Source organism: Apis florea, unplaced genomic scaffold (genome assembly GCF_048593485.1).
Source record: "Apis florea isolate Af1SG1 unplaced genomic scaffold, ASM4859348v1 contig_3081_pilon, whole genome shotgun sequence".
Lineage (NCBI taxonomy): Eukaryota > Metazoa > Arthropoda > Insecta > Hymenoptera > Apidae > Apis > Apis florea.
This window is the reverse complement of record NW_028256703.1, coordinates 98627-114638: the sequence shown is the minus strand read 5'-3', so window position 1 is coordinate 114638 and position 16012 is coordinate 98627. Positions and strand designations below refer to the sequence as shown.

The following is a 16012-nucleotide window of genomic DNA, read 5'->3' as shown; positions in this document are numbered from 1 at the left end:
CAAGGGACGGTTATCGAACTCGGTTTTTCTATACTAGGATCAAAAGCGTAACGACAGGAAGCAAAGACCGGAACTGCGGAATACTCGTTTCATTTCATCACATGCACCTTTTGAAAACTGTTCAGTTCGTTTTTAGTTAGAGGAATATCATACTTCTGCGTATATAAATTCAATAAATGTGTTGTTAATTTTTGAAAATTAAAAAAAAATATTTGAAATTGAGATTCAATTTCTCGGCGAGCAATTTAAAGAGCGAAATTTTATATCTTCGTAAAGTAAAATTTAAAATAAATTTAATATAAAAAATTTTTATATTAAATCTGACAAAAAAAATTAATAATACAATATATAAAGTAAAAAATTTTTAATTATTTTCGCGATGTAATCCGAGAATCGTTTAAGATTTTTTCTAGTATCTCAATATTATTTGTCTATAATACTTACAAAATGTGGTTGATATTATTTATATGTTATTGCATTTATTGGTTGACATGTGCATCTTCATGGTATCCCGTGAATCCAATGCTTGGAGAACAAATAGATCTTATCACTGGTATAAATGAAAGTTTTATTCCTAATTGGACTAAAAGTGCAGAAAACGAAGAGACAAAGAATATTTTTGATACTTTTGTTATCAACAATGCCTTTAACTCAACGCAATTTCCATTTAATTCCATAAATCGTGATCGTGAACTCTTGGATGAGGTAGAACGTATTGAGCCCAAACATTGGCCAGATATTTTATATACTCGAACAATTGTTTCTTCTACTACAGAGACACCACTATTACGAAACCCACTTTATCCATTTATATTTACTCAAAAAAATTTATCGACACAAAGGTATTTTATAAAAAATATGTATTAAAAAGATTTCTTAAAATTGTGTAATTTCGAAATATATCTTTCATTTTAAGATATCCACCAGCATCATTACCTACAGTATCAATAGATGAAGTTTTTTGCGATTTTGGATCATTTCCAGCGCAAACACTTTGTGAATGGCAAAATGGCGATAGTATACTAGACTGGATGGCTGGAACAGGTATGGGTACCAATTGGATGGGTGGTCCATCAAGTGATTATACTACTGGTACTATGGAAGGAGGGTATGTGTTTATATATATATATATAAATATATATATAATTTAATATGCATATTAATTCAAATATAATTTAGATATGCTTTCCTGGAAACATCAAAATTGTTACAAAGAGATGATAAAACGAAAAATCTAGGAGGATTGTTACATAGCCCTCAACTAGGAAGCACTGGAGTTGTTGGAACTTGCATCATGTTTAAGTATAGCATGGATGGTCTTAGCATTGCTGGTCTAAGAGTCTTACTTCATGTAGGTGCGGATGAATATTCCATTAAGAAGGAAACTGAAGAAATCGTTCCAGAAAATACAACTATACCATTTTGTAAACCATTGGAAATTTTTGACGAACGGATTATTTGGAATGCTCAGTATTATACTTTAAGTGTTTGGCAGCAAACTCAGATATTATACACTTATCCCGATGTACATTCGGTAATTAGGAATTTCTTCTCGTCCCATTTTTTTCTTTGAAAAAAGAAATCTTATTATTAATCAAAGTATTGATAAAATTAATAATATTCAATTCTTTTAAAAGCACTATGATCATTACATTGAAACAAGGTATTTGTTTTTAGTTGATTATTGAAGGAATTCCCGTAGATTCTACTGATCCAGCTCGTTTATATAGAGGTTACATAGCTGTAGATGATATAGATTTACAGCCAGGTACTTCGTGCATCGGTTTTTGTAATTTTGCTGGTGGATTTTGTGATTGGGCTAATGATGCAGACGATGACTTCGATTGGACAATTGTAAGTTTATCAATAACTGAAATATTTTTTATATATAATATAAATATATGTACAGAGTCGAGGCAGTGGAAATCCAACGACTGGACCAGCAATGGATAGTTCGACAGATCGATTAACAGCTGGAGGATATGCGTATATAGATTCTTCTTTTCCACGTCGACCAGGAGACAAAGCTAGACTTGTTAGCACTAGTTTTCCTGCACCAAGTGCTGATGCACCTATGTGTATGCACTTCTGGTTTCACATGTTTGGTTCCGGAATCGGTACTTTAAAGCTATTGATGCGTCATTTTCGTAGTTTGGATGCTCCATTTCGAGAAATTTGGAGTTTGAACGGGAACGCTGGAAATACGTGGTTTATAGCTCAAATTACGATCAGTTCTTTAGATGATTTTCAACTTCTTTTTGAAGCGTCTGTAGGAAACACTGGAATGGGAGATATTGCTATTGACGATATTTCTTTTGCACAAGGATCTTGTCCAAGTAAAAATTTATAGAAAATTATTAAAAAAGATTTGATTTAAAATAATGGGATTATAATCGCTATTCAACTAATATTCGTTTATATATATGTATATATATTTATAGCTTTACCTCAAGTTGCCGTACCTATACCACGAGATTGTACTTTCGAAATTGACGAGTGCGACTGGATCAATTCTCGAGATCCTGATCGAGTGGAGTGGGAAAGACTCTCTGTACAAGCGCTAAATCTAAGAAATCAACGGAAACCATATAGCAATGGATACATAGTGAATCGAAGAAATGAATATTTTCTTAATTTAGGTCGTCCAAAAGAAGGATATCGATCATCGGGAGGCGGAACAGCACAACTTGTTAGCCGAGAAATGAAAAGCAATGAGGAACCTTTATGTATTACCTTTTGGTATTTCATGTTTGAATCTTTTATTGATTCTGCTGGACCAAGTTTAGGTTTGTATCTTATTGTTGATTTCTAATTATTATAAAATATTTATAAAATATTTATAAAAATAATATAAATTTAAAGGAGTACTTCGTGTGTCTATACAAACAATTGAAAAATCTTCAACCGAATCTAGACCAATCTGGCAATTATACAATAATCAAGGACCCACCTGGAATTATGCTCAAATCAATATAAACGAAAGGGAAAATTTTAACGTAATTTTCGAAGGTACTTGGGGTCCAAATCGTGCCAGCGGTAGCATTGGCATTGATGATATTTCTTTTTATATTGGCAATTGTTCCGGTAAGCTTTACAATGAATATATAATTCTATTTCGAATTAATTATATTATTATTAAATGTATTAATGTTTAGCGAAACCATCTAGTGCATCTGTGAGATCAGAAGATTGTAGCTTCGAGAAAGGATTATGCGGTTGGGAAAATATTACTTCTTTGGAAAATGAACGTACAGTCACTTGGCAGCGTGCATTTCTTACTCATCGTCCAGCTCAGTTATTGGATAAAACTTTTGGAGCAACTGGAAATTTTGTTTTTTTTGATATTTTTACTACAAATAAACAATCAACAGACGTACGATTACGATCTCCTATAATACAAACATCGCCTGATGAAGAATTTGTTTGTTTCACTTTTTGGTTCGCTGCCTTTGGTGTTGAGGAATCTACAACATTACAAATTATTAAAATAAATACTGACAAAGAAATTAGCAATGATGAAGAAAATAATGAAAAACAACAAGTAAGTATAAAACTTAAGATAATGTAAATGTTAAAAATTTACGGTAATTTATAAAATATTACGGTAATTTATAAAATATAAAATATTTCATTTATTTTATTATTATTATATTATTATTTTAGTTATGGTCATTAACAGCAAAAGGATTTAATAATCCAAGACCTGTATGGACTGCTGCACAAGTAACGATAGATGCTCGTGTACCTTATCGTCTTATTTTAAAAGGAAGTGCCAGCAACGGAGGTTTTGCTATCGATGACATAAAGTTTCAGCCTCAAAATTGTATAAGTAAGATTTTTTTTAAGAAAAATGAAATAAACAAATGTATCATATTTTGTTATTTTAATTTTACAGTTCGACCTGCTGCTGCTCAACCTAATAATGGAAGTTAAAATATTCTTAATTATAAAAATTCATAATTATTACCTATATTAGAATTATATTTTTATTCTATTTCTTACAAAATAAGGTAAACTTTTGTAAATAATAAATACGAAGTTTAATTAAAAACAAGTAATAATAAGTATTTATTTGTTCAAACATATAATATCTATTAAAGAAATCTTTCATCAAAGTTTGTTTACTTTTTTGAAAAATTGTCTTTTAATTTCAAAAATAACAATACCAAGTGCCACACCTGCATTTAAACTATCTACTCCTTTTATTAAAGGTACATTGATACGAATAATATTTCGTTCTTTTAAGAATTTATAAGAATTAAAATTCAAACCTTCAGTTTCTCCACTTAGAATAATTACAGATTCTTTTTTTGTATAATCTATAGAATAATATGGTATAATAGGAAATTTTAACATAAATTGTCTCATCATTTTTTTATTTTTTGGTATCGTTTCTTCCTCTTTATTATTATTCAAAATAAATTTTGATTTGAAATCTTCTGGATCAATATCAAATATTTGCAAACTTGACTGAAGTACATCAGATGAATAATAAGATAAAAATTCATCACCAAAATTGCTATCTGTTATAAAAATATTAGAATCTTCAGTAATTAGAGATGGTATTTCATCCCATGTTGGAAATGCAAGAATAGGTAATTGAAAATGAGTACCAGCTGCACTTCTGAGTACTTTAGGATCCCATAGATCTACGCATCCTATAAATATTAAATTTTTTTTTAATAAATCTTATTTTTTAAAAAATATAATTTAATCATAAATCTAAAATCATACCTTTCATTAATATTAATTTCTCACAGCCTACTGCTGTGGCAACTCTCATAATTGAGCCTAAATTTCCTGGCTCTCTTATATTATCACAAATGATAGTAAGTGGTAAAGCATTGTTAACAGGGATATTATTATTTACATTTGGAGTTTTAAAAATTCCTATGTTATGAAAAAAAAATACAAATGAAATCATTTAAATATTAATTCAACAATATAAAATTTATATATTAAATATTATATATTTAAAATATATAATATTAATACCTAATAATCCAGGAGAAGTACTTAAACTAGACCATAATTGAATTGTTTTATAAGGAACCTTGTATAATTTAACTTCTTCTGGAAGTTTTAATGCTGTTATATTAGTTGGATCATTATAAATTATTATACTTGGAATTGCACCAGATTTTAAAGCATCTGCAATTAATCTTTGTCCTTCTAAGATTATTTCATTATCTTTTTCTCTCTTCTTTCGTGATTTTAATTTAGTCATTAAAGATCTAAAACAATTAGAAATTTAAAATAATTTCTTTTATTTTACAATTTTATATCATAAAATTTATGTCATAATTTTGCAATTTTTTCTAAGATTATAATGGAAAATAAATAACATACGTTATAATTTTATCATTTTCTTTAAGTTTCGTAAATTTATTTTTTCTTTCAGTTATTTCAATTTCTTTACTTTTTGTTTCGTGGGAAAGTTTTGTTCTTTTTGATTTTCTTGTAGAGATTCTTCTTTGTCTAGAAATTTCTGATTTAATAGTAGTATCATTGCATTCATAAAGTTCATCTTCATTAACAATTGCAATTGGTTTTCGACTAACCCATCTTGCATACGTCCTTGTTATATTTAAATTAATTATGTTAAATGTTTTCACATATCGAAATGATTGAATAGTATTATGCATAATATTTAGAAATAACATTATTATTGTGTTTTAATTATATTTTTATTAATAATTTATATTTACTTTAATACTAATAACTGCATAATTTTTTATTAATTGTATAAACTATTGAAAAAATATATTTTAATAATAAAAAATTCAAAAAATATTCTTTAAAATTATATTATTTATTTAAATAACTTAAAAATATATGTAATTACATACTCTTTTAAAACGTTCAAAGATAAAAATAATAACGTGAATAGAAAGTATCCCTCTTAAAATTTTACAATAAAGATGTAAACTATAGATAGATGTCGACACTTGTCTTGTCGATAACGTTTCTCCAAAGAAATTATTTATATACACATAAACGCATATTATTTAAAATATTAATTTATTTTATTTTTATTTATAAAATAAAATCATTAAATTTCAACTATTAAAATCTATACTATACTATTTTAAAAAAAATAAATTAATTAAATTTTTACATTGATGAATCTTTTCATTAGTTTTATATAATTCAAATTCCATGTTTGTACATTTACATATATTTATGTAAGTACTTATATATAAATATTAAATTTTGTTTGATGTGTTTACAATACGATTTTTGTATCAAAATTATTTTATTAGACAAATTATATTTTTTAAATAAATATTAATAAATATTAATAAATTAACAAGTCATAAGATAACTAAAAAGTAATATATGTAACATATGTGATTAAATAATTTATTTTATTATATTAAGTATGAATTTATGATATGTTGGGATAAAGTAATTAATGTAAAAAATTACGAATTTAATTTGCCATGGCTAATATTATCATAGTTATATTTTCAACATAACAAAAATATGTTGCAAAATAAAGAATTGTAGGACAGGATATTTTTTAAGCATATTTTCTCTAATTTATTAATTGAAATTTCAAAAATGTAAGGATCCAAGTAGCAAATATAATTAAAAATTCAAATATTAAAATTCAGAATAAATAAAATAAATTATTAGTGTACATGATTCTTATGAATTTACATTAGAAAAGATCTGATACTTTGATCCATACATCTTTGTTTCTTAAATTAATTCATTTAGTTTACATAAATATACTATTTCTAACATCATCCAAGATATTATGTTCTCTTTTTTGACAATTTCATATGCATATATGTTTATATGTTACTATACATGCTTAAATAACATAATTTTTACATTAAAATAAAATTAAGATAAAAATAGTTTTTAATCTGTATCTAGAGAGATTTCAATCAATTTATGGTTTCGGATATTAGGCATTTGCTATTAAAGAATAAATTTGGTCAGTAATTTATTATTATTTATAATTTGAAACTTAATTAATAAGTGGTGAACATAATATAGTAATATAACAAACATATATAACATATATTTATGTACTTTGATATGCATGTTGTATGTGTGTGCATGTATATGTATTCTTTGTTATTATATGCAGTATACGCATGTATATTTAAATAGATGTATATAAGTAAAAAGTATTTATAGTCAAATATTAGAACCACAATTGGTATCAAACCGTTCTATATAATTGTTCTGAATTTTTTTGGTTTTTGTATCATTATAGGAGCTGAAAGTGATCAATTTTCAGCATAAGATATGAATTAAGCCACATAACCTACTTTATTTTTTATTATATGATTACCAGAAATGTTTATATTTATTGTCTTTATGTAATTATAACCCTTAAGTCTTTATTATTGGCTTGTAATTTCTTATAGAAAATTAATATAATAAAGATAACTTTTTAAGATTTTATTTTTCAGATTATGTAAAATATTTTTTTCTGCAATAATTTGTTATTCTTGATATGTTCATTTAATAAAAATTTGTTGAAAAGTAATATAAATATTTAATCATTACAATGTAATTTTGCAGATAATCGATAGAATGCTTAAGGGTCGAAAGTCAAAAGTCGATTGTACGTATAATCGATGTATATCACAAAGTATATTGAAAGATATGTATTCACGGTGCGTTTTCATTTTTTTTTTTAAGAATATTATTTTTACATACAAATATTAATTACTAATATATTACAACATTCTGCTCCTCATGTAAAATTGAAATCGCATTCGCGTCGATTATACGTACAAATTACAAGAATATCTCTTAACAATAATTATTGTCTTCGGTACAGTTCCGTTGATTATGCTTTATTATCTCTTAACTTATAAGTATTATGTGTATATATATATATATATATATATATATATATATATATATATGTTTTCAAAATATTAGTCTTTCTATTTTATTGTCAAGTTTAAATAAAGCGGAGAAAACCAGAGCGTTTAATTTTATTTTTTTACATTACAAATAAAAATATCAATTATATTATTTCGAAGATTATTAAATGATTTCATCTCCGAAAAATAAATTTTTGATGAAAAAAAATGCTAATGATAAATGATTATGTAATAATCAATTTTAATTTAAATAACAATTCAAATTTAAATAAATATTCTATTGCTTATTATTATTTTCAAAAAAAGCTAAATTAATATTAATAATGTAATATTAATAAGATAATAGATTTTTAAATACTTTTTCTGAATAATTTTCTGAATTATATATACTTCAATTTTAACTTAATTTCAATTTTATATTAGCTTATTATTATTAGCAATATAGCAATTTTATATTATTATATTTTATACATTTTTTAACGAATATATAAATATTAAATAATGTATTATATTATAATATATAATATCGTTATATAAAATATTTAAAATATATTATTATAATATTTAAATAATATTTAAATAATATAATAATATAATTTAAATATAGTAATAATTTTAATAAAAGTAAAAGAAAATACTGTAAATAATTATTCATTTTTTAAATTAAAAATTGAATCTTTTGTAATCTTTTCATTATCATAAATTAAAAAAAAAGAGAAAATTTATAAACTTATTATACTATTAATTTATAAAAATTATAATATTATTTTCTGTTGTGCTCACTTAAAGATCTACTCTATGAAAAACAATTATATATATATATATATATATATATATATATATATATATATATATATATATACACAATATTATTAATACATTTTATAATTGAAAAAATAAAAATAAATTAGTAATATTCTGCTCGTGTTTTCTCCGCTTAGTGATATGAAATTACGATTACGTCGCCGCTGTAGCGATTTTCAGAGATATAATATTAAATTTATATATCTGGAATATTTTATAGGCGGCTTGCACGGTAATTAAATCTGTGCGAGTTTAAATGAATTAAGAAAATATACATTCTATAGCATTGCCAACTCAAGTCGTTCTTCTTTACGACTTTCCTTCCATTTATTGACTTATATTTATCCGGGCATAAATAACATGTCGAATAAATTGAGGCATCGCAGGGAATAGAGATTCGAAATTCGAGCGCCAGACAGTGAAAGCCTTAAGAGCAATTTTCGAGGACGACGGAGGAGAAACGAAAGTGAAAAGCCCTTTCGACGATATGCTGTTAGTATAAACGCAAATAGTTTGCTTACGTAAATTTTGGGATGTCGAAGATTGCCAAAAAAGCAAATCCGAATCATTTACGTTCTGTCGTATGCGATCGTATCAAGAGAACCGATATGTTGGTACATCTTTGTTTGTGTGAGAGACATCAATAGTTCTTTGAAATATTAACGCGACAAATATTCGCGAGTCTGGGGTCCATTCCTCTGTAAATGGATTATCATTGTTATGAGAATTTACTATTTAAAATATTATTATAATATTAATGGAAAAATGATATTATTAAAATTATTTATATATTATTATTATAATATTGGAAAAAAATATAATTAAATTTTAATTTGCTCAAAATTGTAATCTTATTATAAGATGACATTATTATAAAATTTAGAAATTAATATAATCGTAATAAAATATATTAAATGATTGAAATAATTATATCAATATAAAAGAATATTAGAGAAATTGTTCCAAAAATATTACTTTCTCATTAATTTTAATAAATAAAACGTGACAAAGATTTCATCGTCATTTGTTACTCACTGTCCAAATTTGACCATTATTCGATGCATATCGTCCTTGACCAAATTCATAATTAATTTTCGTCGGGATTCCCAATGTTGATTTTAGATATTGTTTCTGAGATTGTAGAATATTGAAAGGATACTCATTGTCTACAGAATCTTTGAAAGTAGATGTCTTTTCTGCCAATTCTTCAGCTTTATACTGTTCCTAAAATTGTTAACTAAGTAAAGAAAAAAATATCGTAAAAAATTCCAAATTAAAAAGAATATCTTTTAAATTTTTAACGTTTATCTAACAATGAATAAAATTAAAAATTATCTGTTTTAATTTTCTTTAATCTTTAATTTTTATCCATAAAAATTTATTATTTTAATATTATGAATAATCAACATATTACAAATTGTCCGATCTCATCAATCAGGATTTTCTTTACATTTTTGAACAATAAAAGAGTTCCCAATCTAGATAAATTCTTTCTAAATTCATTAAAAAGATACGAAAGAATTTTCAAATATTATATCATTAATTTTTTTTAAGGATTTAATTTAATTAAATAAAAAAATTTTAGAAAAAAGAAAACATTTGTTGAATATAGTTTGTTTTATTTGTAATATGTTAATATGAGTTATCTGATAATTTATTATTAACCTGTAATTCACGAGCCCGTTCAGCACGAAGTAATTCCTTTAAATGTTGAAAACTGCCAGCTTGCGAGGAACCAACTATTGGGTTAAAACGACTTTTCGACAATGGTGGATAAGAATTCATTGTTCCGAAAAAGCGCGGGATTTTATTGAAAAGTCGTGGTGAGTGTCGCATTCCATTTCTTAATCTACTTGCTGGTGCTTTATGTACTATTTTTCCATAAATTGGAGCACTACCTCCTGCACGGTTGCGCGGTTTCCCCATAAATTTTCCTGCACATCATTATCAAATAGAATAAATAAAATCTATTAGTAAATCTTAATATCTATTAATTATCGACAATTAAAGATCATTTTGTTTCAAATATAATAACTTTTTATAAAATAAAAAAAATATATTGTAAATTCGAGATTTTTTATTAAAAATTTTTTTAATATAAAAATAATATAAAAATTCGATTTTTGTAATAGATTAAAAATTGTAAATAATTTTTATAATTTTTTATTTTCTTTCAAAGATATATATATTTTTTTTAATTGATGATGAGTACAAGATTCTTTAATTAATTTCGCACAATAGTAGTTCAAGTATGAAACAAATCAGACATTATCCTAGATTATCGTCATATCACGACTTGATATCGATTTCATTCGAATATAATTTAAATGAAAAATAGATATTTAAGAAAAAAATAAGTTATATATAAATAAAACGTAATGATCTAATGAAAGAAAAGAAATATATTTTCTCTTTTAACTTCTTTCTTTAACTTCTGATTTTTAATTTTTAAATTTCTTTTGTATAGAAAACTATCCATATTAAATTTCATTCAGCTTTTCGATTAAAAAAACTTTTTGATCTTAATTAAATTTAAACAATTGTTTATGAAAAAATATACTTATATTTCAAATTTTCTTTATCCAATATCCTGAATTTTTTTTTTTATTTACAAAATTCTATTATTCTTTTTTCCAGATATAAACAGTAATAACAGCATGGACGTAGGCTACGCACAACCACCATAAAATCTTACCGCGGTAGTTAAGATTGGGCTTGGTGTATTCGGAATAAGATTTCCACACGTTATACGAAAATGGATCGGGATAAAGAGAGTATCCGGTAGTAGTTTTAGCAGCTCTGCTTTGTCGTTTAGTGTACCTCCACATTGCCCTCAATTCTTCGCATGTCGGCTCCGTCAGGTCAACGCGCTTCTCGGCAATGTCGCCGGTGTTCCCTGATTGCGCCGAGATCGGATCAATGTATCGTATACCGGTCACGAACGGGGTGCTTGAGTACGCTAACACAAAAGCTGTCCATACGGCCACAGTACGCATTTTCTAGAGAATAAAATATACAAGTTCATATTCAAGATTCAAGATGAGAGATGAAAGAAGGTGATTCCTTGCAGATTAATTATTTATTATAGAAAATTTTATCATTGCTAGATACGTCGAAATTTTTCTAAAGATTGTAAATAGATTGTGGATATAGTAAATGATGTCTTATGAGGATAATGATATGACTATTGCAATATCTCGTGAATTGTATTTTATGAATTTGCATCCATTGTTACAAAAAAATATTGATATATTTTCCAAGATTATGAAATCAACAAGTAACGAAATTATAATTTAAATAACTCTAACTTTAAGATTTAGATAGAAGAAAAACGATATTAAAATTGAACTTTCAAAATATTTTTTTTCACAATATTTTATAAATATTTGCAAAAATTTAATATTACATATTAAATATTTAAATACTCTTTATGAATTTTCCAGAGAATTATTTTTTGAAAGGCATGTTCTGTTTTAAATCGAATTGTGAAGTATTGTTTCAATAATTATATTAATGAAATTCAAAGAAATAAAGATTAATTTCCAGAAGTTTTCTCGATTAATAAATCAATGAAAGAGTCCTTAATCAAAATTAGCATGAATATTGGAAATAATTAAATTTTACGTTTCGTAAAACTTAATTTCGTAAAAAGGAACTCGTAATTGAATGTCTACTGTCTATTAATCCAAGAAAGTTTTATAATTAACTTACTAATGGCAACTAAATCAATTTTAGCAATCAATTCAATTACGATTAATGATATTTGAGAAACTTCAATATCAAAATAAATAAAATTACATTCATAAATAACATATACTTTAAAAATCAAAAATAAGAAACTCATCTAGAAAAAGATTTATTTGACACGTTATCAAATTTCTTTTATCTATTCTAATTTTTATTCTCATATATATTGTGCTTATAAATTCTATTTTTTTGTATCAATTATTTAATATTATTATTTTATCATTCTTTTTTACATTTAAGATCTTTAAAAAATATGAATTTTTTAATTGACTTTGCTCGATAATAATCGACATAATTAAATATAAATTGATTTCTTTATATCGTCAGATTGTGAGATATTTCCCTTCTCTTCAATATAATCTAATCAGTTATATATATCTTTGATCATTTGTACAGTTCAATATATAATGGGATATTCAATTAAACAATATTATTCTGATTCAAAATAATTTTTTATTTCTTGATTTTAATCGTATTCTTTGATCGCATCGTTGTTATTAAAATATATATTTCAATGAGTAAAAATATATCTTTTATTAAATATTAAATTGTTATCTGATTAATTTATTTCTCAGAATCGATTTGCAAGAATTTAAGATATTTAAAAAAGAACTTAGATAATTTTTATAATTTTTTTAATTTTAACAATTTTATTAATTCTTTATAAATTTTTTTTTCTATATAGATAATACATATTATATAATTAATATATTTTTTTATTATACAAATATTATCGATATTATTATGAATTAAAATTATAAAAATAATTGAATAATTCAAGTAATATTTATTGACAATATATTTAATAATGAAATATAAAAATTTAAACGAACTACGAAAAAAATAATAACATTTTATTTAATTTTCTTGATTATACATATTTTTAATTCTTAAAAAATACGTATGTAAGAGTAAATACAATTTGTATTAAAAATATTAAATATATAATATCTACATACATACTTTTTTCTTTTTTTAAAGAAAGAATTACTGATTATGTTTTTGAAGAAAGAATTATTGAGCTGCTTTTCGTTATCATCTCTAACAGCTGTTTCTCGAATCTATCATTTCTCCCTTTTCATCAGTTTCTCCTTTAATACACACACATCAAATATGACTGATTGAAATGCAAAAGATTGCTTTCTTTTTTAAATTCCAAGATCAATAATGACATGAAAATTTATTTTTCATTCCAAGTAATTTTTTATTCCATAAAATATAGAATAAATTAAAAAGGAAAAAATTTGCAATAAATTAAAAAGAAAAGGAGAATATAAAAAAATCATTTTAGTTAACAAATTTTTTCCTAACAATTATTAACACTTGGCAAAGATTAAAATACCGTTTTTAATTTGTAATAAAATTAAATAAAAAAATTAAGAAAAGAATGAAATACTGACCGTTAATACACGTTGACAGGATATCAATAATCAAGCAACGAAATTACGAAAAAAAGAACATTTTTCACTGGGAATTTCGATAAATCAAAGGGAGCAGCGAACGAGAGAGCGAGCAAAGAACGAGTCGCATGAATGGAGTCAGCGGACACACGGAGTAGAGAATGAGGGTGAGAGAAAGAGAGAGAGAGAAACAGAGAGGGTGCCAAGGATGGAAGGAGGTCAAGAGTGGAACGAAGAGAAACTGGTGAATGAACGAGAGTTGGATTCACTAACCTGCCAGTCCACGCAGTCCGGAAACCGAGAAGCAACTGAGAGAGGTGGTATCATCGAGGCAACTATTCGCCTTCCTTTGCTGCCCCCTCTTCCAGTACACACCCCTTCATTCGTTTCAAACCCCTCTACGCGAGCTCTGTTTAGCCCCCTCTCTCTTTTCTTTTTTCCTTCTCTCTACTCTTTTCTTCATATTCCAAAAGAAACTTTTCATCAATTCGTAAGCTGTTTCTAAAAATTCTCTTAATTTTTTATTTTATATTTATAAATAAAAAAATTATTCTCGAAAAAATTATTTTTTTCAAATTATTCTCTTGATATTCTGTCTAATGGATATAATAAAATTGATAATTTAAAATTATTATATAATTATATTATATGAAAATAAATGATATATTTTTGGTTATTTTTGATCTTTTAGAAATTACTTTTGTATAATGATTTTTTTTCATCTTATTTTACTTTTCATCCCTTTTTAACTATTCTTTACTTATGTATACTATATAAGTAACTTCATTATATTATATAATTATTTATTGAATTATATAAATTTATTATTATTCAATATTATAATGTTATTATATATTATACTATTATAATGTTCGAAAAATAAAATAATTTCGTTACATTAAATTATATTTTTTCAATTCTATTAATACATTGAAGATTCTTAACAATTATTATATAATTATTATAATATTCTACTAACTAAGATATTTTACTATGATAATGTAATGAAACAATTAAAAAAAACTTCATTCAATCATTTTTAATTCGAAAATTTTAAATATTGGAGCTGTTCTAAAGCTAGAGTCGTGGATTACGAATAAGCTTATAAGTTCCGGTTCGTCTGCGCAACAAGTTTCTCCCTGGGACTTAAAATCGTTGTAGCCCGTATCCTCAACCTAAATGAGAAATTGCGTCACTGCATTATTCAATTTATTGAAAAATTCATCATCAAATATTTTTTGATCTTTTATTTAAATCAATATCAATATTCTTTTCTTAATTTCTAATAAAATACGTATATTATTAATTTATACGTAAATTGATATCTTAATTTTAACAATAAAATCTTAAATAATTTAATTTAAATACATTTAAATTTATATAAAAGATATATTTAGTTACTTTCAAAGTATTCGTTTATCTTTTTTAAAATTAATTAATAAAATGAATTATTTGGCTTGTGGAAATCTTTGGCTGACTACTATAAGTCTAAACTACTTGATGCTTCAGATAAGTTATATATATAGATAGATAACTTATATATATAATTTATTGAAACAAATTTTTCATTATTTACTATATTGCTGTGAATATATAGTTCATTATAATTAAACAAGACATAAAATCAAGACATGAAATAGAAGACAAAGAAACTAGAGGATATTTCGCTATTGACATCGTTCATTCCTTCATATCTTGATAAAGAACTATTATTGTCTCAAAACAGGTAGTCTTATCTGGATGGAATAATCAACATAAACAATGCCTCTTCTGCTGACAATTTTCGTCGATATACATATCAAACGTTTAAATTAATAAATTTTGTATAATTTTATGAGAATATTAAACTTTAGCCTTTTAAATATGTTACAAAGCAGCTAATTAAAAATTAAATTTTGCAAATATTTTTTATATTTTTCTCGATGTAATTCATTATTAGTTCAGAATAATAATCGAATTAATAATCGAATTTCGAGCAGAAAATGAAATTTAATAAACATAAAACACATAAAGTGTGAACTTTTCGAAAAGTATGGGGCTAAATGTCAATTTTAGGACAAAGTGGTTGTGCGCCTGCATTCGTGCGTATAATCGAAGACAGGGTTGGAACCCCCTCTCTTGTTAGCCACCCACGGCATTCCAGTAATCGGGCTACCCTTCTTCGCTTTACCTCCCCCCATCTTTCAAGGCCCCTTCCCCTCCGCTAAC

At 25.0% G+C, this 16012-nt stretch overlaps 3 protein-coding genes and 1 long non-coding RNA gene across 10 annotated transcripts; 2 read left to right on the top strand and 2 right to left on the bottom strand.

Annotated features, from left to right (window-relative positions):
- The first annotated feature begins 55 nt into the window (after nucleotides 1-55).
- On the top strand, nucleotides 56-4051 carry LOC100866552 (MAM and LDL-receptor class A domain-containing protein 1). 3 transcript variants are annotated; one of them, XM_012488048.3, is made up of 10 exons: nucleotides 56-842; nucleotides 917-1108; nucleotides 1180-1534; nucleotides 1678-1854; nucleotides 1910-2336; nucleotides 2442-2786; nucleotides 2863-3084; nucleotides 3156-3541; nucleotides 3664-3829; nucleotides 3896-4051. In XM_012488048.3, the coding sequence occupies exons 1-10, from the start codon at nucleotides 448-450 to the stop codon at nucleotides 3931-3933; spliced, it is 2703 nt and encodes a 900-aa protein (XP_012343502.1). In that variant the 5' UTR covers nucleotides 56-447; the 3' UTR covers nucleotides 3934-4051. The 3 variants fall into 3 exon arrangements, with proteins under 3 accessions (XP_012343502.1, XP_086764744.1, XP_086764742.1); XM_086908618.1 differs by having other exon boundaries at nucleotides 120-842; nucleotides 3664-3823; XM_086908616.1 differs by having other exon boundaries at nucleotides 120-842; nucleotides 3664-4051.
- LOC100872474 (rRNA methyltransferase 3, mitochondrial) lies at nucleotides 4040-5917 on the bottom strand. Of its 4 annotated transcripts, XM_086908626.1 has the most exons (7): nucleotides 5850-5917; nucleotides 5709-5750; nucleotides 5350-5577; nucleotides 4996-5234; nucleotides 4735-4890; nucleotides 4614-4658; nucleotides 4040-4523 (listed from the first exon to the last, which is right to left on the bottom strand). In XM_086908626.1, exons 2-7 carry the CDS (start codon nucleotides 5726-5728, stop codon nucleotides 4111-4113), a joined length of 1101 nt encoding a protein of 366 aa, XP_086764752.1. In that variant the 5' UTR covers nucleotides 5729-5750; nucleotides 5850-5917; the 3' UTR covers nucleotides 4040-4110. The 4 variants fall into 4 exon arrangements, with proteins under 4 accessions (XP_086764752.1, XP_086764750.1, XP_086764751.1 ...); XM_086908624.1 differs by having other exon boundaries at nucleotides 4040-4658; XM_086908625.1 differs by lacking the exons at nucleotides 5709-5750; nucleotides 5850-5917 and having other exon boundaries at nucleotides 5350-5702.
- A 15-nt stretch (nucleotides 5918-5932) lies between these two features.
- On the top strand, nucleotides 5933-14707 carry LOC116414595 (uncharacterized). Its single transcript, XR_004225128.2, has 3 exons — nucleotides 5933-6185; nucleotides 11295-11713; nucleotides 13824-14707. It is a non-coding gene; the product is annotated as an uncharacterized LOC116414595 (long non-coding RNA).
- On the bottom strand, nucleotides 8939-14131 carry LOC100866440 (uncharacterized). Of its 2 annotated transcripts, none has more exons than XM_003690061.4 (5): nucleotides 14078-14131; nucleotides 11353-11656; nucleotides 10323-10591; nucleotides 9693-9881; nucleotides 8939-9355 (listed from the first exon to the last, which is right to left on the bottom strand). In XM_003690061.4, exons 1-5 carry the CDS (start codon nucleotides 14129-14131, stop codon nucleotides 9317-9319), a joined length of 855 nt encoding a protein of 284 aa, XP_003690109.4. In that variant the 3' UTR covers nucleotides 8939-9316. The 2 variants fall into 2 exon arrangements, with proteins under 2 accessions (XP_003690109.4, XP_086764754.1); XM_086908628.1 differs by lacking the exon at nucleotides 14078-14131 and adding an exon at nucleotides 13805-13894.
- Nucleotides 14708-16012: the final 1305 nt, after the last annotated feature.